Genomic DNA, 23,554 nt, shown 5'->3' with positions numbered 1-23,554 from the left:
GTGAGGATGAGGCAACTTTTTGTCCCGTTTAATTAATTAATTATTATTATTATTATTAATTTTTTTTTCAAAGTTTCAAGTTACGTTATTATTAGAAAATAAAATACAAATTTAAAATGAATTTTTAATGGGTGAATTGTCTAGAAATAAAATTATTTTTAATATTTTTTCCTTCACGGGGCGGGTTCGGGACGTGGCAAGCCCGGTGACGGGGGCGCCCTGCCATGCCCCGCCCCACCAACTAGTTAGGAGCAGGTGTTTTTGTGCCATTCGGAGCGGGACAGGTTTTATTGCCATTCCTATTCAAAAGACCTTTCATTATTTACAAAACCTCTTCAACGTCCTTTTTTGGGATAGACCCTAGATTCAAAGGTGAATACATCTCTCGAAGATTGCCTTCAAGATATTTTTCCTCCAAATCTCCATTTCATGTCCAGAAACATAAAAAAAAAAACTAGGAATTATTATGAATTTATCCTCATTAAATTAAGATCTGCTATTATAACATACACCCCAAATCCTCAAAAACCATATATACTATTTTTTTTCTAGGGCTACACAAGAAAATCGCGAAATCGCAAATCGAACCGAAGCTGTTGAGTTGAAACCGTTGGTTTGGATCCACATGAACCCGTGGGTTTTTCCCTCAAACCGATTCAAACCGTTTTAAAATGGTTTCATTTAAGTTTTGATTTTCAAAAGCAGCAAAAAATCGAATCGAACTGTTTTAAAAATTTTTAATTAAAACATTAGTTTTATTAACTTAAAATTTTTACAGTTTTCACTTTTCAGAAAAAATACCAAATTTAACAATATAAATTACAACCAGCCTATTGAAATAATCATAGAAAGTAAATTAGATTCATCATTATTGACATATGGTTTAACAAGTTCACAACACATGTCCTCATCCAATATTTAAACTAAACTAAAATTATTTCAAAATCATATGAAATGAAAAGAAAAAAACATATTTTCAACAATCCAAATCATAATTTAACAAAACTACATCAATAAATCATGTTCAAAGTTTCAGAAGTCCTAATATAAACTTTCATTTCAATAACATTTGGCGCTTATCTTACGAATTGTCAGTTGCATTTACCTGTTAGTCTACTAATTTCTACTTGAATCACCTCTTTTTCTCTTCTCTTTCTGTAAATCTCAAATTCTCATTCAAACCATTTTTTCGTTGTTCTTTCTTTTATTTGTTGTTTTTTAACTTATTATATTCTTGTGAATTGTGGTTTGGATAGAAAAATAACTGTTTATTTGTCTAGACGATTAATGAACTTGCTTGTGGTTTGGGAAGAACGAAGGACGGACTGTATTGATTGTGTAAAATTGTTAAAGTTCCTTAACTAGTATTATTACCTTCTACTTTCATAAAGTAATTAGAGAATGAAATTCATCAATTTCCATTTAGTCGAAACTCTATTAATCTTTGTACATCCAAAAATATCTCATTCAATCCTTTTTTTAATATCAGAATAGCAAGAGGAAATGAGTTTTAACCAAATTATAATAGCAGAATGTAATTCTACACTTACCAACCTCTATATGACAATATGAATGTCAAACAAGAAAATATAAATAAAAATGAAAAAAAAAAGTAATTGTTTTATTACATCTTTTAGCAACAAGTTTTGAAAATAATTTATTCATGAGTTTCATAGTAAATATAAATGTAATTTAACATTTAACATTATTAGTTCTCATTTAAACTTATATGTTAACTTATGTTAAATATATTACTATAATATTGATAGATAAATAGCGGATTAAAACCGAATCAAACCGCAAATTATAGTTTGGATTGGTTTGGTTTGAAAAATAAAATAGTTTGGTTTGGTTTGAAAAAATTTCAAACCGCATAAAATGGTTTGAGTTAGAAATATAGTACAAACCGTCCAAACCGAACCACGTTCACTCCCAATTTTTTTCAAAAATAAATATTCAAAGGGTTTTGTCTTACGAAAACTAGGGACAATATCCATGGGAGAAGCAACGAATGTGATTATCTAAAGATGATGCATTTGAATCTCATTTCAATTATTTTAACCATAAAGATGTTTGTTTCAATTTTTCTTATTATAGGCCTGTAACTCATTCCTCCATTATTTTATTTCACCATGCATGTTCAAATAATTTTTCAAAATGGTTTCAAATGTGGTTCGACTATTTTGGACTCGATGAGTAAATTTTACCCAGTTTTACTCATCAAGACTTCAAACACTTCAAAAACGAGGCAAAAACAATTTGAAGCCTCAAGAAATTCTTTTGTTCCAATTCGCCCTCAATGTTAAAGTATCTTGGATTTTCTGTTGGGATTTTCAAATTATTCAAAGAACAAAATCTAATTTCTGTATAAAAAAATATTGTATGACGATTCAAAATAAAATGGTGGTAAAAATTTCATAAGACTAATTCATGGATTCAAGAACAAAGGAAATATTGGCGTTCGAAAGGTTTCTAAGAAGGATCAAGAAAAGCACGCTGATTTCTTTTCAGAAAAATCAAAGCTTTTAGCTATGCTTACTCAATGTAAGACTCCAGAAGAGTTGAAAATTAATTCAGAGAAAATTGCCGACTTAGCTGAAGCTTCCTCAAGGAAATCAAAATCTACAAAAGATTCTTCCTCTTAATCAGATTCAGAAATAGACTATGCTCAGAGCAACGAAGATGATTGCTACGAGCTAGATATTGATGAGTTGATTGCTCAGGAGACTCAAAAGAATTCAAAATGACTATATTAACCCGGTTATTTGGATGAATTAATACACTATGGGGCTCATAATTCAAAAAATATATTATTTAAAATGTGTTTGCTACCTCAAAAATTGTTTCTTCTAGCACTACCAACACTCGAAAGCAGAAGACTGACTTTAATGAAGAGGATCTTTCAGCAATTATTAAAAAGATGGTGCAAGTGGCAAACAAACGACAAACAAGGACAGATATTATTGCTTTCATATTGTCCTTCAAGATTCTTTAATTCAAAAAGATTTTAAATCCGAAATCCGTCTATATAAAGAGATGAAGACACAAGGTTTAGCTCAAGTGTGTTTTAATGGGATAAAAAACATTTTTAAGATAGTTCTAAGAAATCCTTGTATTTTTTGAGTCATTCCGTTATCATTTTCAATCTTGTAATTTCAATTTTCTCATTTTCATTCTCGTTATTTCAATTTATCGTTTTCAATCTTGTAGATTTCAATATTAAATAAAATCTTCAATTTTCTTTCTATCCTCTTATTTTTTATCTCCTTCTATTATCTGGGCTAAATTGGTATCAGAGCCATAAGCAAATAAAGTGAGGATATAATAATTTTCCATTAGATACTCTGTAAAGGGAAAATCTGGTTCAAACCTGGATGTCTGCTGAATGACGTTAGTCAGCCTATGTTCTCGAATTAGGCATGTTAGGGTGGTCCTATTGTAGACTTGGTAATAGTCTGTCTATCCTGTAGTATTGTGTCTACAGTGGTAGGTTTTTATAGTTTCAATTTATTTAATTACATCTTTAATATCATATTGGTTTAGAAGATCTAGTAGTAGATCTAAAAACATTTCAAATGAAGAAGAATTGGATCAAGCATTGTCTGTATCAAATGATTTCAATGCTCATTAATTTTAAATTGCTCAAATTGAACAAAGACTCTATAATTGGACTACTCTAAAGGTAGACAAACTCTATATATGAATTAGGAAAGTATGATTTTACTTAAAATTATGCTATCAAAACACTTGAGCAAACTCTTACTATAAAAAAAATGTTTACATTAATTTATTTTCAAAAGAAGCTATTCAATCTCGTATAAAAAATTAAAATATCTTCACGTGGGATTAGTTCAAATTGCTGTCAAATCATTATTTCGACCAGGTTTAGACATTACTATGCTTTTAGCTCTTATAGATAAGAGACTTTTCAAATTTGAAAACAAAGTGATTCTATATTTTCAAATTATTATCCAAAATTTTCTATCAATCTTACTGATGGAGCTATTCTTAATGCTCTAAATCTTCATATTCAAACTAGAAATCTAGATTTTAATGATCGTTAAAATGCATTTGCTGTAATATGCAGAATATATCACAAGCTTATGAATACTCAACTCAACTCATTTCCAAAAGAAGATGGTTTTCTTGTTGAAGTCAACCATTTTTATTCTAATACCATGATTCCTAAAAAGATATCATAAAATCTTCGATCCAGAGAACTTGAATGGAATTTTGAGAATGTTTAAAATTCAATTCCTACTCATATTCAAACTACTCCAAATCAAGTTATTTCTTTTCCTGATGGGCATGTTAAGATGATCTTCGAAGGATCTTTATTGTTCAACATCAAAGATCATGTTCTTCCAGATCTGAAGATAGATCTAAAGAATTTTCTTTTCAATCAACTAGATTTTCAACATCCTCTCTCAAAGGAGATGATTTTCCTCCTAATAATCCAAAACTTCAATGTAGTACTAATAAGGATGATGAATCAGAACAACCTAATTCTCCTACTTTATCAGATATACTATCTCTCCAGAAAGACTTTATTAGCAATGTAATGTTATTTCTTTTACAATAAATAGAAGAAATGAATTTAAAACTGATCAAACTCCTAATGTCAAAAATTTTACAAAATTACTTTGAAAAAGTTTTTCAAAGGAGAAATCGAATCTTTTTGGAAAGAATTTTATGAATTTTCAAAAGATTTATATTTTTACGAGTGGGCATATTTCAAAGCTTTTAACAAAAAACCCACTAAAGAAAAATCTGTTCAAAATACAAATACTTCAAAAAATACTTGGAAAACACCTACTGGTGATATTTTCCAAACCACTCATCCTCATATGCAAGAAATTATTGTTTTTTAGGGAAAAATTCAAATTCTTGCATTTTTCTCTCCAGAAAATATCTTCCGAATGACTAGATGAATTTGAAGTTGTTGCTAAAGATATAAAAAACATTTAAGCTCAAAACAATTTATACTAATATTGTTCTACAGTCAATGTGCTTTCAACTCAACAGAATTGAAATTAATTTTGATTCTAAAACTTCTACTCCTTCCAAACTTGTTGATAAAAGAAAAAAAAAAAACCCATCAACTCTCTATTTAAACCTCATGAAAATGTTCCTCAATTTGGAAATCTCAATATTGAGACTAGTGTTCTCAAAGAGTCAGCTACTCAGTTATCAAAGTTATCCTCAAGTTCTAATAAAATAAATATTATTGACGAACTTGAATCTCAATTTATTGAAGATAAAGATTTTCATATCAATAAATTAAGAGGTAGAAAGAATAATTATTCTAAAGTATCTCCTTATTACCCTTAAAATACTTCTCCTGATTTGCTTTTTGAGAAAAGGCAAAATTTCAAAAAAATTATGATAGCCAATCAAGTGTCGAATGGAATATTGAGATGTCATAAAGCATATATATCTGAAGGAGTTACTTCAAAAGTTTCAACAAATAATATTATTATTGGATTTACTGGACAACTCAAACAATGGTGGTTTAATTATCTCTTCCTATTACCTGGGCTTGTCTAATTAAATTGGTTTTTGTTTTTTTTTTAGTTGTTAAATGATAGTTTACTGACAAACTGTCAAATTTGGTGTACACCAAGCATGATTGTAGAGATAATGTTGTACTTGAGCAATTGTTGCCAAATAACAGAGTAACTTTCTCGTAAGTCGAACAATTTCCCATTTAGTTGGACAACTTGATTGAAATTACTTGAGCATAACAAGCTACCATTAATTTTGCATCTTCAAGAAAGACCTTCGGAGTTTGCTTTTAGTGCATGTAACAAGTCAGTTTAAAATTGTCACAGTTGCCATACTTATGACTAGGTAACCAGATACATGTTTCAAGTAATTACATTATCCTAATGCCAAACGATCCCAAACAAGAAGTCCCCATCATTTGGCAATAAAAAGGATATAAAAGTGCAGTTAACAATAACATTTATGTTAAAAACTTGAGAAGACATTGCTGCCACTGATTCATACATAAGCACGAGAAAAGCTTTCAGATTTACCTCCCTCACGATGCTCCAGGGGAGGGGTGGTGGGGGACCCTTAAGGTTAGGGTTTAACCTTTTTTTGAGAAAAGCTTTCAAATTGCATACATTTTCTTGAAATCATTGTTTAGGACTTCCGAATCTGAAAGTAAAGATTTCGACCAGGACCGGTCTCTGCTGGCCTGCATAGAGTTCTTGTTCGAGGACTCTATCCGATGCATAATTACCCAATAACACATTGTACCTATTGTTGTTGCCAATATTGTACTTCCCATAATTGTCACTCCAATTGCCAGCCACCTATCGTGCTTTCCAACTACAACAAACGACAATGCCAAGAATGCCACCGAAATAAGCACACAAGCCAGCCACATTAGCTTGTTTATAATCGCCATCATCTGCTTCTTCGCCTTGCTTTCTATTACCACGACCGAGGTTTGCACCACCACGACTGCTAGAGAAATGAACAGGGCAACAGAGTCGAAGATAAAGAAAATCTGAAACGAAGGTTTTGGAGCAATATTTGCCTCCCCAAGGGAAAGGCCCGGAGGAATATCATTAGGGTCATCGACATATTGGCCAGGAACAGTGAATATCGCTGCAAATGCAACGGTGGCGATGAGTACAGCCACAACAGTAGTCGAGTTAATGGCATTGTTGAGCCCCTCGGCATGCATTTTGTTGAGGCGTTTAGCTATACCTTGCACGCGTTTTCTGGTTTGACGCGTGTGTTCTAATTGGTAATGGACCTCGTGCTTTATGTCACTCACGGTTTGCTTCAGCTCCCGAGCTGGACTTGTCGTCTGAGGCTTTATCGTCTTTGCACTCAGAACACCGTGTTCCTTCAGGATGGCTTCGATATCAGAATTCCCCATTTTCCCTGCGGTGTCGAGGGCAGTTTCATTAGACCGGTTAACAACTCTTGTATCGGTTTCGTTCTGTCCTAGCAGCATCTTCACAATCTGCATAAGTTAAAACAAACTATTAGCATAAGTTAAAGATTTCCCCAAAATTGTAACAAAATAAGACGTGACTACAAAATTACCTGTGTCCTCCCTTTCCGGGTGGCTATATGCAATGCGGTGTTTCCCTTGTTGTCCACCATGTTAATCGACATGGGATCTGCTTTAATTAGTTCCTCTACAACCTCAAGATTTTGTCCTTTGACGGCCATGTGAAGTGCGGTCTGTCCCTTTTTATCAGTTCGAGTAGCAATCCCGGGCTCCTTACTCAAGAGGGCCTTAAGAACTTGTGAATGCCCATTTCTTGCAGCAGAATGCAAGACTGTTTTCCCATTACTTTTAGCTATGGTGGCAAGGCTGCTTTCGGATTCCAAGAGATGATTTACGATGTCTATGTGCCCTTGAGTCCCTGCAGTGTGCAAAGCCGTGGTATTTGCAACATCAACGGTCATGGACAGCTCGGGATGTGCTTCCATCAACACCTTCACCACTTCTGCAATACACGAAGTTGAGATTTACGTCAAATCTTAACCAATAAACAGATAAAATCATATGAAAAATCTAATCTTGTATCGATAAGTACTCAAATCCCCCTGTTTGGCAGCTATGTGAAGTGCATCAAAGCCATTCCTCGCTTTGATTCCAGCAGCTGCAAGGTCATAGAACTCGATCATCTCCCTCACTAACTCAAAATATCCGTATTCAGAAGCTACATACAAGGCTGTTTCTCCGGCTGAATTTTGCTTCGATAACATCTCTTTCAATTCTTCCTCTGTAATACCATTGATGATTTCCCTTATGGCAACAATATTCCCTGCTCTAGCTGCAGAATGCAATGCAGTATCGTCTCGTTTCCCTGTCAATTGTTTCGTCATCTTTTTCCGGGGGCTGGCTGGCTGTACTGCCGGTCCTTCCATCTTATCGAATAATTAAAATCCCTCCTTCAGCTTATTCTAATCTACAGAAAATCTCCTTCCTCCCCTCAAAAACCCCTATCAATAATCGCATTTCAAATCCCAATAAGAGAGATCGAGGCTAACAACAACAACAACAAAAGCCTTATTATTAAAACCCAAGAATGAGCTAACCCTGTTGATTTGAAATTCATCAAAGGACTATATCTAATAATATAGTGTACTATTTTCTCTTTATTTTGTTATCTTCTAGAAGCAACTAAAGACCATTATGCTTCGAACAAGCTCGACTCTCATTATTTGTCTCATAGCATGAGGGCGTGATCACCAACGAATGTAGTTCGATTGACTTACAATCTATCGATTTATAAAATGAACCTTGCTACATGTACACTATGGTGTACAATTTAGTTTATATTTTATCACGCGTCATTATTTTATTGAACAATTTAAATTTCAAACAGTTTTTTCATCTAATTGACACTGATAACAACCAAAGTGTCAAAAATCAGTGTATAAATAGTAAATTTCTTATAAAAATAAAAGTTCCGCGCAGTTAAGCTGGTGTAAAATAATTAAATGACGCTTCAAATCAATTCCTTGTGTTCTTTATAAGCATTGATTTTCATGAAATTAGGGCGAAGGATCTCCATATACGAGAGGCTGATTTATGGAGTGTAAAATCTTAATTGATTGATTGAATCTCTCGTTTTTCGATTGGCCAATTACTATTTCAACTACTCTACAATTGAAAAGTATGTCATTTATTCGTACTAATGAATATATACTTCAAAATCAGTATGAGATGGGCTAATATCTATGAAATAGAGCTCGTAGCTCTTCGTAAGAAATGGTTACTTTATTCCTCATCTTTTTTCCCCTTTAAATAAAATATTAAGAAGTTCATGACTTCATCTGTAAGCGTTTGTTTTAAGAAAAAAAAGTTGAGTTTGCGAGAGAAAGCACTAATGTTGAATCTCTCGTTTTTCGATTGGCCAATATATTGTTTCAATTATTCTACAATTGAAAAGTATGTGGTAATTATTATCATTTATTCATAATAACGAATATATACTTCAAAACCAGTATGAGATGAGCTAATGTCTACGAAATATACCCAGTTGTTCGAAAGAAAGGGTTACTTTATTCCTCATCTTTTTTTCCCCTTTGAATGCAATATTAAGAAGTTCATGACTTCATTCATTAAGCGCGATATAGAATGTGTGCTAAAAAAATAAGGAAAATTTTGGAGTTTACGAGTAATATTATTTTATATGTTACTGAAAAGAATAGAGAAAAATGTATTTTCAAAATAATAGAGATTAAATAATAAGGGCTAAACAGGACAATCTAAACCAACCTTAGAATATTCAACCCTATTTCATTGAGTAATTAATTGGATTGTTGTGCTTTGATGTTGTAAATATTTATTATACCATTGACACATTGTATTAGTTAATTAAAGAGCCTTTATTTTATTATTGTCCTTAAATTTAGGTCTGTTGGTTCCTTCTTATCAATTCATGCACTACTTACCATTAATATTTTATCCCTTATAATTTGTCAATGAAAATATAAAATTTATTTAAAAAATATGTCTGTCTTGCTGGTTCATTCTAAAAAACTAGCCTCGATTGTATAAATAAACCAATACTTTTAAAATTTCTAAAATATTCTTCGTCTACTCGTTACCTCTTTACGTCCTGCTGAACCTCGTCATGTGTGCGAATTTCCACCTATCATTCCATCTCCAATAATTTTCTTTTGTTGACTTTGACCTAAATATTGTTGTTTTTTACTGAGTAAATTTTGCAATAAACATTTCGAGGGCTTGTTTGAGTTCCATTCTTTCCAAAAAAATGCATTTTTTAATAGTGTTATGACGTAGAATATGTTTAAAAAATAAGGATATTTTTGGATGTATGTATAATATAATTTTATTGAAAAAAGCATAGTTAAAATGAGATCAAATCAGTGTTAAAAAATGTATTTTGATGAAAAAATTGGGCCCATATAAGAGTTAAGTACTTGTTTGATAAAATTTAATTTAACTTTTTAATCGATTAAATTTTAATTTTAACTATATATTTTATGAGATTCATAATTTTTATTAATTTTTCAACCACCATTTCATTTTTTTATTTTTATTTTTTTAACAAAATCTACTAAAATTTTACTCCACAAATTGATTATTGCATATTTGAATTGGGCAAATAGTGGCGAAGACAACTGAGGGGCATGAACCATCATGATGTTCTTAAACAAAAGTAAAGAAAGCACACCAATGTGGGGGCCACTTGTTTAAACAAAAATAAAAGAAAGCTCTTCTGTGCTTAAATTTACATCGAGAGTTTAATACTAATTTTTATTATATTTGTTTTATTTTTACTAATTTAAGGGACAAGTGGAAGGAAATTTTAAAGAAAAATACGTTTAATCACTTCTTACTAATGCTAATCCTTCTAATTCTAATCCGTACGATTTTTTGAATATTATTTAATTAAATATTAATAAAAAAACCCCAATATTACGGACGTTGATCGTCGATAATAACTTTCAACGCTCGATTGTGTTTCACCCATTTCTTTCGTCAACGATCTTTAACAAATTGATTTAATATAATAATATCAATGCTTAAAAAAAAAATGTCGAGACATGACAAGATGAACAAATAATTGTTATGAATGTTTAAACCAGAAATGTTGTTAAAGCTCAAATTCTTGTGTGTAAGATTTTAGGATACAGGAGAAAATTTCTTGAAATTTATTTTTTATTATTTGATTTGATTTTTTAAATTAAAAGAAGAATACCCAACTTTCAATAAAATTAAATTAAATTAAATTTTTGAAAGTTAGTCGGGCAGAAAATTTTCGACATAAGTCCTACAAAGTTTAAGAGATGAAGAATTAAAAATACTAAAAAATAGCAAGGTTATATTTACCTCACCATATTAAATCATATAAGAGCTTGTTTGGGAATGATTTTTTGCTCCAAAAAATTGATTTTTTAACTGTTATATCACTATTTCAACCGTTATATTTGACTTCTTCTCTCACAAGTGAACTCTACTTTTCTTCTAACGATCAAAAAATCAATTCTCAAAATCATTCCCAAACAAGCTCTAAATTTTTTAGCCCCCATTTGTTTTCCATTTTTTCTTCATTAAAATGAAAAATATGACCGTTATTCATCACATCAAGCCACCAAATTTAAATTTATATCTCTTGTGTAGGGTCCATAACAACTATATTTTTCATTCTCATTTTTACATTGATATATACCAAACAGGCTCTTAAAATTAAATTATAATGGGCGGCAGTCAAATCCAACCTCCAACCACTGTACCATGCTATATGATCGATAGTGCAAATATTATCTTTCGAATGAAAAACTAAATAATGCTATCTACATTAATTCACCTAATAGTATCTATTTACTATTATATCTTATAATTTTGTATCAAAATCCCTATATGACTTAGTTCGATGAACCTAATGTAGACTTACTATTAATGACTCAAAAGTCAAACGTTAGATAAATAGAAAGTTGAAATATAAGTGCAAATATTTCTTTGTCAAATGAAGAATTATGTTCGTTAAAATAAATTTTAAATAAAATTTTTAAAAAAAGTAAAAGCAGAAGTTCGGTCAAATACAGTGACATGTTGTGAAACACGTGCACATGCACGACAAAGTGTACACAACATGGTTGGTGCCGGAAAAAAAGAATATAATCACTCCATAAAATTCCAAAAAGAAATCCAATTGCTACATTTTCTCAATTTTCAAGAATAAACGTCCAAAACTGCCGATATGTAAGTAACTCATGTTGCTCCTGCTCGAGCTCGACACTACTTGTATATTAAAGAATTTGAATTGTTTATATATTAGAGCATCTTCGTAAAAAAATGATTTTTAAAACTACGTGATAATTATGTTTAATCAAATAGATCACTAAGTTTAAATTTCATCTTAAATAAATTCTATCTGGAACTCAAATTTGGGTAATTGGCGCAAAACCTCCCGACTTTTGCCTCTATTGTGAATACCCCCTAGATGACATTTTCTTTGCGAAATACAACTTTCATTTTTTCAATAAAGGCTCGTGAAATGATAAATATATCATCCTCTATAAAAAAAATAAAAATAAAGAAAATGAAAGGATATGAAATATTTTGCAACCTCTCAAATTTCATCTCAATTGTATATTGATTAGGAGGAAAAAAGGAAGTGGGAGAGAGAGAATGCTTAGTTTTGCCCTTTAATAGAGCCTCTACATCTAAAGGGTAATCACCACCACATATTTTACTAATTAGACCACTATTTTAATTAACATTTTTATTTACTTAAATGGCCCTTAAGTAAAATTACTTGATTAACCACACATTTAAACATATCTTTGGGCATAAACCTTTTTTATACACACCACAATTAAATTGTCCCTATTTTCCATTTCTCTGAGGCAACATTGTCTCCGTTTTCCTGTTCTCTGCGACGGTGCCACGGTAGCGCAAAGGCATCGTTTAGAGTGTTTTTAAGAAGCCATAACATTTCTTCTAGAAAACCGCCAAATCTTATGCCAATTTCGGACAATAATGTAGTGAGAAAAATCAAAGAGAAAGTGAGAGAACTGCTTTCTTGTTCAAGAAATAGGTTGGAATGTTCCACCTCTGAGCCTGCAACATATATTCAAGTACCAGTTCTGCTACAGGAACAAATTTGTAGGAAAATAAGTCGCTAGTGGATGAAACCAATTGTTTAAGTTTTATTCAATTGTAATAGTCGATTATTGAAATTAATAACCACAAGGCAAACGATTTCAATTTATCAAGAAAAACTCCGTTTCAGAATTTTTCAACGGCTAAAAAAAAATGTTTAGCAACACAAAATCAGAAATATAAGTTAACTACAAGCTAAAACTATAAACAATGAATCTGGAAGCTGTACACTATGGAACTACAAACTGCATGAATTAAATAGTAATGCGAAAATAATCTGTAGAAAGAAAACACAAATTGCAGCAGATTTCAAATCGAGGTCTGTGTATGCACAGTTTCCTTAAGACAATTTCGCCCCCTCACCATAGGTGCTGGAGGTTCAGTTCGAGCGGCTGTTTCCTAGGATACAACGGTAATAAGCAGAATCCGAGCACCGCGGTCCTACTTCGACGAACTGATCTAGTATTCGAACAATATCACCACAAGAATAAGACCTTACTAGACAAGGAATGCAGAAAAGAAGAAACTGTGTATGCAACAATGTAGGTGAGATTTTCGAGTGTGTTAGATTGTTGGAGAATGAGCCTTTTTATAGGCATACTGCCCATTAATATTGTGACCATTGGGAGTCCATTGGAGTTACTTTCCATTAACATCGTGACCATTGGGAGTCCATTGGAGTTTTTTCAGTTTAGAAACTCAAAAGTCATTGGAGAAAGCAAAAAAAAATTGGCAAAATGTGGGCTCACCGATGGGGCCATTTTTGCCTTGTTCGGTCCGACATTCGTGTGCGCAGGTCATGCCCGCACCCAAGTTCAAGGTCCGAAGGCCATTTCCGTTCGTGATTTGCACTCCCTGCGCGCGCACGTGGAGAGAGTCTCTATGCTACACATGATTACACATCTCCAAAGCATAGCCATATATAAAGTGGTTTAAGTATCCTTGGTTTTCCTATGTGGGATAAATGCATTTTTTCTCACAAAATCAACTTTCAATGACCAACTTTGTGCTTCAATTTCTCATTCACCCGAGTTTCATTTTTGGCAAATAAATACATGAAATCGATGTTCTCGCGGAGGAAAACACATATCAACTTTGATATTCCACATTGGACCAACGGGTTCCATCGAAAATAGTGCCAAAAGTGAGCCGCTCACTCAATTTTTTCCAACAATCCCCCACATGAATGAAAATTGGGAGAGACACGAAACGTGAGACACAAGACTAGGTGATAAAGTTCAGCGGTTGAATCCTGCATAGGATAGGTAGGTGTTACCCTTTGAACCTTCCCTTGTGAAAGCATATTTATTTTACTGGCTGACTAGTAAACGGGATGTCCTTGAACTGTTCTGCCGTTTGTATAAACGATGATATACTTCACACATGATTCTTCCTAACACAATCCAATTCTCATTGTTATATTCGTTTTGGCCATGAACATATGCCTGATTCTATGAGAGTTCTTAAGAATTGAGCCCCACCCAATTCTCTTAGAAGCGGCCCCACTTCTCTCTCACATAGGTGATTTCTTATTACAAGTAACCCATATTACTTGGCTCGATTTACGACGCATAAGAATCATTAAAGGCCTATTGCTTAACCTTCAACCTTATGGGTATCACTGTTACATCATAGGAATGGACAGGAGGTAATACCCTCACAGTGATTTTATCAAGTCTTTACAGTTAAGTTTTCCTATTGAACCTAGATCTTGGGATCTCCAGTCAATTAGGTTGGGTTTTCCTTTGTAATGACTTAATCTTTCAAGGGCTTAAGTCTCATTCCTTTCGATGATTTCATAACTAACTCTCTATTTAACCCTTTGGTTAGCGGATCCACAATGTTATCTTTTAATCTTATATAGTTAATAGTGATAACTCTAGTTGAGAGTAGTTGTCTTATGGTATTGTGTCTACGACGTATATGTCTAGACTTACATTATATATGTTACTCTGTGCCCTTCCTATTGCCGATTGACTGTCACAATATATGCAAATTGTTGGCACAGGTTATGACAATCTTGGAGCATCCTCTAAGAAGTTATGCAACCATTCAGTCTCTTCACCACATTTATCTAGAGCTATAAACTCAAATTCCATCGTAGATCTGGCTATAACCGTTTGCTTAGAGGATTTCCACGATATGACAACACCACCCAATTTGAACACATATCCACTGGTCGATTTTGAGTCTTTTATATTAGATATCCAATTAGCATCACTGTGTCCTTCAATGACTGCTAGATATCTGGTATAATGTAGTCCATAGTCACGAGTATATCTTAAGTACTTTAGTACTCTTACAATTCCTTTCCAATGATTAGCTCTTGGATTACTCGTGTATCTACTCAGTTTACTGACTGTGTAGGCTATATCTGGTCTAGTACCACTCATTAAGTACATTAGACTTCCGATAACTCTCGAGTATTCTACTTGAGAGATGTTGACTCGTATTTATTGGTGTTCTAGCCAAGCCAGTATCATCTTTATGAAATTTTCCTAAAATTTTGTCCACATAATGTGATTGACTTAGAACAAGCCCATTTGATATTCTTGAGATTTTCACTCTACGTATAACATCAGCTAAACCCATATTTTTCATGTCAAATCTCGAGTTTAACATATTTTTAGTGGATTCAATCATTTTATTGTCACTACCAACAATAAGCATGCGTCAACGTAAACACATAAGACAACATATCCATCTTTAGTGTCTTTGACATAAACACATTTGTCACATTCATTGATTTTAAATCCACTCTCAATCATGACATTGTCAAATTTTTCATGCCATTGTTTTGGTGCTTGTTTCAAGTCATATAGTGACTTTACCAGTTTACGGACTTTCTTTTCCTGTCCTGGTGATGAAAACCCCTTCGGTTGTTCCATGTGAATTTCTTCTTCTAAATCTCCATTTAGAAAGGTAGTTTTAACATCCAGTCGATGTACTTCAAGATTTCGCAAAGCGACGCAAGTATCATCCTAATAGATGTTAAGCATTCCCTTTGTTTGTAGCCTTTAATTACTAATCTGGCCTTATAGTTCTCGATAGTTCCATCCGCTTTTATTTTCCTTTTGAAAATCCATTTGTAACCTAGTGGTTTATTTCCTAAAAGAAGATCCACTAACTTCAATGTATGATTTTGCAGTATGGAATCTATTTCACTTTCAATGGCTTCTTTTCATTGAAATCCTTCTCAGGAATTCACTGCTTCTTGATAACTTTGAGGTTCACTTCTAACATATAGGTCAGAAAAATCAGGACCATAAGATTTTTTTGTCCTTTCCCGTTTGCTACGTCTAACCCCAGTCTCCTCTTCTAATTCTTCGTTCTGACTATTTTCAGTCATTGTCTCATATGTTCGTTTAGAGGAGCTTGCTTCCTCTTTAGATCTGTATGGAAATACTTCTCCAAAGAATGTAGCATTCTTTAATTCTATTATCATGCTTTTGTGTATGTCTGAAATTTTTGAATCATACACAAGAAAGCAATATGCACTGCTATTATGTGCATAGCCAATGAAGACACAGTTTATAATTTTCGGGCCTATCCTTACCTTCTTTGGTGGTGGAACAGCCACTTTAACAAGACACCCCCATACTCGCAAGTGTTTATAGGTAGACATTCTTCCTTTCCATAACTTATAAGGGGTCTTTTCCGATTTCTTTCGGGGTACCTTATTTAAAAGGTAATTTGCTGATAACACAGCTTCTCCCCACATGTTCTGAGGTAACCCAGAACTTACGAACATTGCATTCATCATCTCTTTTAAGGTACAATTTTTCTGTTCAGCAACACCATTTTGTTGCAGTGAATAAGGGACGGTGGCTTCATATATGATTCCGTGTTGTGCACGGAATTCAGCAAATGATGCTTCATACTCACCACCTCGATCACTTCCCAGCACCTTAATTTTCTTATTAAGTTGATTCTCAGCTTCATTCTTATAGAGAATAAATTTCTCTATAGCTTCATCCTTACTTTTAAGTAGATATACATAGCAGTATTTTGTGCTATTGTCGATAAAAGTAATAAAATACTTGTTGCCACCTCTTGTTTGTACAAGTTTTAGATCACACACGTCACTGTGAACTAAATCTAGTGGTTATGTGTTCCGTTCAATTGATTTAAACGATGACCTTGTCAATTTTGTTTCAACACAAGTTTCACACTTATGTTTGGAATCGTTATTGAACTTAAGTATGTAGTTAGAGTTAACTAGTCTTCGTAAAGTATCATAGTTAACGTGTCCTAGTCTACCATGGCACAGAAAGTCCGAATGCTTCCAAGCATCAAGGGCACTCAATGCTTGCACATCTCCCTCGCCCTCATTAAGTTTTGGAGCAGTTTCAGTCAAGAATCTCGCTAGATTCAAGGTGGTCAAGTAAAAAAGCATTTTCTGCTGCCACTTTTTGAAATTCAAGATATCTGGTTTTTTCTCCATGATTAAACGGAACAGTTACAGTTTGGTCAGTTTGGCTCACAACATGACTTGGCATTCTAGCCACAGTCTAAGCCACAACGGAGCTTGGCCCTTGAGCAACATTAGAACCCACAGCCTGATTTCCAGCGGGAACATTTTGGGTTACATCCATGTTGTTCGATTCGGTTGCCATTTCTGAAAACAAACCAAATATTAGTTCCAAGAAACCAAAATTCAGTTAAACCAAAAACCAACTCTTGTTTTCCGAATTCAGAAGCTGACTTAAGCTTGTAGGAAAACAAGTCGCTAGTGGATGAAATCAATTGTTTAAGTTTTATTCAATTGCAATAGCCGACTATTGAAATTAATAACCACAAGGCAAACAATTTCAATTTATCAAGAAAAATTCCGTTTCAGAATTTTTCAACGGTTGAAAAAAAAGTTTAGCAACACAAAATCAAAAATATAAGTTAACTGTAGGCTAAAACTGTAAACGATGAATCTGGAAACTGCACACTATGGAACTATAAACTGCATGAATTAAATAGTAATGCAAAAATAATCTGTAGAAAGAAAACACAAACTGCAGTAGATTATAAATCGAGGCATGTGTGTGCATAGTTCGAGCGGCGTCTCCCAGGATACAACGGTAATAAGCAGAATTCGAGCACCGCGGTCCTACTCCGGTGAACTAATCTAGTATCCGAACAATATCACCACAAGAATAAGACCTTACTAGACAAGGAATGTAAAAAAGAAGAAACTGTGTATGCAGGAATGTAGGTGAGATTTTCGAGTGTGTTAGATTGCTGGAGAATGAGACTTTTTATAGGCATACTGCCCATTAATATTGTGACCATTGGAGTTACTTTCCATTAACACTGTGACTATTGGGAGTCCATTGGAGTTTTTTCAGTTTAGAAACTCAAAGGTCATTGGAGAAAGCAAAAAAAAATTGGCAAAACGTGGGCTCACCGATGGAGCCATTTTTGCGTTGTTCGGTATGACATTCGTGTGCGCAGGTCGCACCCGCACCTAAGTTCAAGGTCCGAAAGTTATTTCGGTTCGTGATTTGCACCCCCCGTGCGCGCACGTGGAGAGAGCCTCAATGCTACACATGATTACACATCTCCAAAGCATAATCATATATAAAGTTGTTTAAGTTTCCTTGGTTTTCCTATGTGGGATAAATGCATTTTTTCCCACAAAATCAATTTCCAATGACCAACTTTGAGTTTCAATTTCTCATTCACCCGAACTTTATTTTTGGCAAATAAATACGTGAAATCGATGTTCTCGCGGAGGAGAACATATATCAACTTTGATATTCCATATTGGACCAACGGGTCCCATCGAAAATTGTGCCAAAAGTGAGCAGCTCACTCAATTTTTTCCAACAAAATTCACTTACGGATACACAAGGCAATCACCTATTGAGAGTTTAAAAAAAAAAATGTCAAAACAAAAAACTGCCAATCAAAAAGGGTAAAGTGAATCTGTCAAAAAATGGTCTATCATTGAGCCCATTCAAATAACATTATTCTTCAAGTACATATCATAACATGTGGAATACTTGATAACTTTGGACATTTAACATCTTTCAAGTCCACTTATCAAAAGATAAAACCTCTCATTCACCCCTATCAACTAAATTTTCTCTTTCTTTCCACTACTAGAAACTCAGTGGTTCGAATATACATCAAAAGTCAAAACTGAACCATAAAAGGAAATCCAACTTTTACTGTTGTTCCAGTCCGTAAAACTTAAGTTACGGTTAGTTGGATCTTGGATTACTTGGTTGGTGGATTTGTTGTATCAAGCTGGAGTCTTGTTACGTGGGTGTTCTACTGGATTCATTACTATCGGACGTATTTTTAATTTGCAGTTGGTTGCCTGGAAAGTATTTGTTCAGGAATTTTGAGGCTGTTCTTTGGAATCTGACGAACGGGAAGAATAGGTAGAAAAAATTAGAAATAATACTGTATTTTTATTTTTATTTTTATTTTCATTTTTAGTGTTTATTGAATTAGGACTATAATTGTAAATTTGTTGTGGTGTATTTATTGTAAACATGTTTTTATTATGGTATGATTATAATGGTGTGCAATAAGTAAAATTTATTGTGGTAATGTATTACCCATGTCTAAATAGCCCTAATCACAAGTAAATTTAATCGATATTTACCCAACTTTTTTTTTTTTTTACATGACTACTTGCTTATCGAATAATAAAGGAGAAACTATTGCTCATCCATCTATCCAATTGCTTACATATTCAGCACTTGTCTGATTTCAACCCAAAGAGGTACTCAATGGTCAGGTTTTGGATTTGCTCTCTAATGGTCATCATTTTGAGTCTCTTCAGGGCTACACGGTCATTAAAAAAAGAGGAAAAAAAAAAAGCCTTGTTTGATTTCTATCACCATCAACTAACGAAATGAGTCACGTGGTGGGTAGAAATTCGATGTGGTGCATCACAATTTCCATTTGGAATCTCACAAAACCATTTCGTCGAATTATCTACTAACAATGTCCAACTCCATCAATTTTGCTGAAAAATTGAGAATTTTTAAACAAGATATAGGGAAAGATAAATGAAAGGGCTTACAGAGACGGCGAAGGAAAGGCCCGTAAGGTGGTGGGGAGCTTTTGCCGAGTCCTAGCCCCAGCAACACCCACAAATTCGCCCACGAAGACGCCATTCAAATTTAAAATTCTAGGGTAATACCATGAGGTTGCAATCTAATCTAGATGGCACTAGATAATATGCTAAATAAAAAGTGAAATTAAGGCCCCATTTGATACCCATTTTTTTAAAAATATATTTTTCTCTCTCTTCTTTTCAATCACGTATTTTTCATTAAAATAATATTATATGTAAATCAAAAACTTTTTATTTTTATTTTTCAATCACACATTTTTGATCAATTTACTATTTCAAAATGCATTTTTACATAAAAATGACTCACTAACACCCACTAAATGAATGTCACCTGGACTAAGATTGCAACTTTAATGGGAGTACATGGCATTGCTCAAAATTTTAACTGATTGATAGTAGAATATGCTGGATTCTAATTTTACTCCTGAATATATTAAAAATTTGCAATATACTACGATTTTCAAATTTTGGGGGTTTGGTGGGTGGATAAATGAGAAAAGATCAGACAAGTGATGTGCCATGTCGGATTTTTGTTCGCCACGTGGAAACATTCCGTTAGCTGAGGGTGATGGAGAACAAACGGATGATGAATGCGTGGAAACATTCCTAGCTGAGGGTGATGGAGAACAAACAGATGATGAATGGGTAAACAATTGAATAGATAAATGGGCAAGCAGTAATGTACAATAAAATTGTGTGAGCATTAATTAAATTTACACTCCTAATCACAATGTATTCTTTGGTAATGTCAGCTAGAGAGAACCCACTTCTACGTTGAATGGGAAAGAGATTTTTCCTGAAAATTGTCTATTTCACTTCTGTAATAATTCATTTCATCATTTAGGCATAGTAGGAAATTAAAAAGTAATCAACCTTGTAATTTAGAAAGAAATTTAAGAATTTCTTAAAAATCCTACAAGATTGTCACAACGGTCCAAATAAGCAAAACAGACCATGCTTGGCCGATCCTTCAAAAGAGATAATATTCCATTTTCTGGAAATTTTATTGCAAAAACTTGCTTCTTTAAAGTAAATGCTTGCTCACTTTGTGTGCAAGTACTCTTATTATTTTAAAACTTAACAAACGCTAAAATTTAAATTGTTCAATCCACCAACGTACTGCTGATTTTATTTCAGTACTATCTGCCAATTCAATGCTTGATCACCTTGATCAAATGACCATTTGTCAATCTAGTAAACCAGTCACAGTAACTCCAAGCAACCATAGCAGACGACAAAACTGTCAAAACTGCTCGTTGACAATAAATCATCGCTCAAAAATGATTCTAGCTGACGAGGCTTGACCCCTCCAAAGTTTAATTATATTGGATCCTAATATCAATAGGGTCACCATATTATCGATTGAATCAATGTATATGAATTTGATCCAAATCTAGGTCACTTCGTCCAATTCCACCGACATGACTGCCATCCTAGGCGAATGATTAGACCATAAAAATACGTTGCACATCATAGCATTCTTGCTATTCAGTGCATCAGTAGTAACCATCAGTACTTATAAAGCATGAAAAGTGCATGGGATGTGAGAAACCAAATCAAACCAAGCCAAATAGAAGTAAAATGCATAACTTCAATCAAAATCTTTCGTCTCTAGTCATAAGATAATAACATATAATGACACTCAAAAACTCAAAGTCCTCAAAATCATAACAATTTTCAGCTAACAACTTACCAAACAAAATGTAATTATCCTTTGAGATTAAGCAGGGATGGTACTGAAATAACTTCCACCGTTGATCAACTTAAACTTTAATTGCATACTTCCTCATTGGGAAGTACATCTCTTTCTTCTTCTCCCTTTCAGACTTCAAAGATGCCTACAGAAAAAGGAAAGTAGAAGTTACGGATGTCAATTGATGCAACAGGCAACAGACTTGAAATATTCAAAGACATAGAACTCATTGTCAAATTTAAATCAAAACAAGGCAATACAATGAAGAAAAATATTTTCTTGTACTTCATGAAAAATATTATCACAGGTCAGAATACAATACCCTTGATACTGAGAAAGACACCTTCATACCATTGAAATGGCAGCAATGTTAATTTGTACAAGGAAGGATAGTGGGAACGAGGTAAGAATCATCTTTGTTCATTTTTGAAACAATTTTGCCAAACTCATTGAGTTTCTATCTATTTAACCCCATGGGGATGGTCTACAGGATTTATAACTACTCTACCCAAATTTTTCTGGCTCACCTAAAAGTTTCCTATTTATCCGACTTTAGCTGAGCAGCTTTTGGATATCAAACAGGTAATTTTGATGTGGCTAAATTCCCCTCTTTTGCAATAAGTTTTGCTACAGCATTTGCTGCTCTAACTGATTGTCTACCCTCAGAATAATTGGCTTTCGTCCAACCAAGTGATAGCCAGAGATTCATGGACATTCTTACAATCAAACGCAGTATCTACATCCAATATTACATACTAGAAAGAAGGGAAGATCAATGCAAATACATTATGGCAATTTGCAGAGAAAATAGTTGTTGGTTAACAAATCACTTATACACTGTATTCTGTACCAAGATTATTGATGATGAAGACTCGTATACTGCAAAAAATAAGGGGGCCGATAAAGTGCACAACTTCTACTGATAGATACGCTCAATCGAAGAGCTCGACAGAAAACTGCAAAGTTAGGCAGACTAATATTTACGAAAAAAATGTTAAATTCAGGAATTTTCAATTGTTTATATCCTCTTGACACGTGATTTAAAAGGCAAAATACACACTACCAGCTAAGCTAATGATAAACTCTTAAACATAATAAGAACAACCAAAAAACCCCCAAAAGAAAAATAATAATAATAACAAATGGATGTAAATAACTAAATACCTGGTGCTTAGTCAGGCGCCTGCGAATGGCACGAGTCTTCTTGGGACGGAGATCAAGAGGCAAATACTTCTTGTTCTTGTATACTTCCCTGAGAGCGGCCTTCTGTTTCTGGGAAATTACAGTCAGCACCTGGGCTATGGAAAGCCTAACCACCTTGATCTTTGACAGCTTGTTGGCAGCCCCAGCAGTCGCCTTGGCGACCCTAAGCAACGCCAGCTCTGCCTTCAGATCCTTCAGCTGCGCCAAAAGCTCCGCCTTGTTCTTCTGCCTCAACTCATGCACCTTGATCCGAGCTACAAATTAGCACAACAACGTTAATTAATACGAAATTAATTGTGGGTTCTACGTAAATGAAAAATAAAGATTATTCTTAAGCTTTCCATCGTACCCATTTCGTCTTTTCCCTACAACGACTTCTCTCCAGGAGTTGCAGGAGGCGGATAGAATGAAAGGGTAGAAGTGATAGAGAATATGATATAGGGTTATGAAAAACCCTAGTCTAAACTTCCCACTTCGGGCCCATATTTATCGAATAGGGATTTGGATAGCCCAAGCGAAGTCCTTTTAGGGCGATTTTGATCTGAATTTAAGGCAGTAAAGCCCAACCCAACTGAAGATTGCCCCATTTGACATAAAGCAAAGTAACATGGGCAACTGACAAAATGGGAAAATTAGCCCAAACCCTACATATAAACTATACAATTCAAACTTCATGTTTAAAAGTTTTTTATACAAAAATCAGATGATAATTTAATTTTTTAATATCACAAAAATAAATTAATTTACATAATCACCCCCACCACTCAAACCTTAATCCTAAATCTAAATCATTTTCTTTTCTCTTCTCTCTCTCCCCATCCTTTCCCATCTCTCTTCTCATTTTCCATTGAAAGCCACCATGAAGAGAGCATTGCCAGTGCACGAAGGACGATGACACGATAATAGCAATAGCGTTGCCAGAAGCCACAACAATAGTGTTGGGTACATCAGGCGATGGCAG

General features: G+C 33.8%; 2 protein-coding genes across 3 annotated transcripts; both read right to left on the bottom strand.

The window, feature by feature from the left end:
- Positions 1–5,815: 5,815 nt before the first annotated feature.
- LOC111399742 (ankyrin repeat-containing protein At5g02620) lies at positions 5,816–8,099 on the bottom strand. 2 transcript variants are annotated; one of them, XM_023027220.1, is made up of 4 exons: positions 7,566–8,099; positions 7,066–7,475; positions 6,119–6,982; positions 5,816–6,031 (listed from the first exon to the last, which is right to left on the bottom strand). In XM_023027220.1, the coding sequence occupies exons 1-4, from the start codon at positions 7,897–7,899 to the stop codon at positions 6,029–6,031; spliced, it is 1,611 nt and encodes a 536-aa protein (XP_022882988.1). In that variant the 5' UTR covers positions 7,900–8,099; the 3' UTR covers positions 5,816–6,028. The 2 variants fall into 2 exon arrangements, with proteins under 2 accessions (XP_022882988.1, XP_022882980.1); XM_023027212.1 differs by having other exon boundaries at positions 5,816–6,982.
- A 13,157-nt stretch (positions 8,100–21,256) lies between these two features.
- Positions 21,257–23,089, bottom strand: LOC111399732 (60S ribosomal protein L35-like). The gene is made up of 3 exons (XM_023027205.1): positions 22,943–23,089; positions 22,555–22,847; positions 21,257–21,535 (listed from the first exon to the last, which is right to left on the bottom strand). Exons 1-3 carry the CDS (start codon positions 22,944–22,946, stop codon positions 21,461–21,463), a joined length of 372 nt encoding a protein of 123 aa, XP_022882973.1. The 5' UTR covers positions 22,947–23,089; the 3' UTR covers positions 21,257–21,460.
- Positions 23,090–23,554: the final 465 nt, after the last annotated feature.

This window comes from Olea europaea, chromosome 1 (assembly GCF_002742605.1).
Source record: "Olea europaea var. sylvestris chromosome 1, O_europaea_v1, whole genome shotgun sequence".
Classification (NCBI taxonomy): domain Eukaryota; kingdom Viridiplantae; phylum Streptophyta; class Magnoliopsida; order Lamiales; family Oleaceae; genus Olea; species Olea europaea.
This window is presented reverse-complemented; position numbering and strand designations above follow the sequence as displayed.

Coding starts and splice junctions, on each gene's coding strand:
- LOC111399732 (XM_023027205.1), bottom strand. Junction 21,536..22,554: donor GGCGCCTGACTAAGCACCAG/GTATTTAGTTAT, acceptor CTTTTTCTGTAG/GCATCTTTGAAGTCTGAAAG.
- LOC111399742 (XM_023027212.1), bottom strand. CDS start 7,899: ATGGAAGGACCGGCAGTACAGCCAGCCAGCCCCCGGAAAAAGATGACG. Junction 7,476..7,565: donor TGCCAAACAGGGGGATTTGA/GTACTTATCGAT, acceptor CGTGTATTGCAG/AAGTGGTGAAGGTGTTGATG. Junction 6,983..7,065: donor CCCGGAAAGGGAGGACACAG/GTAATTTTGTAG, acceptor TAACTTATGCAG/ATTGTGAAGATGCTGCTAGG.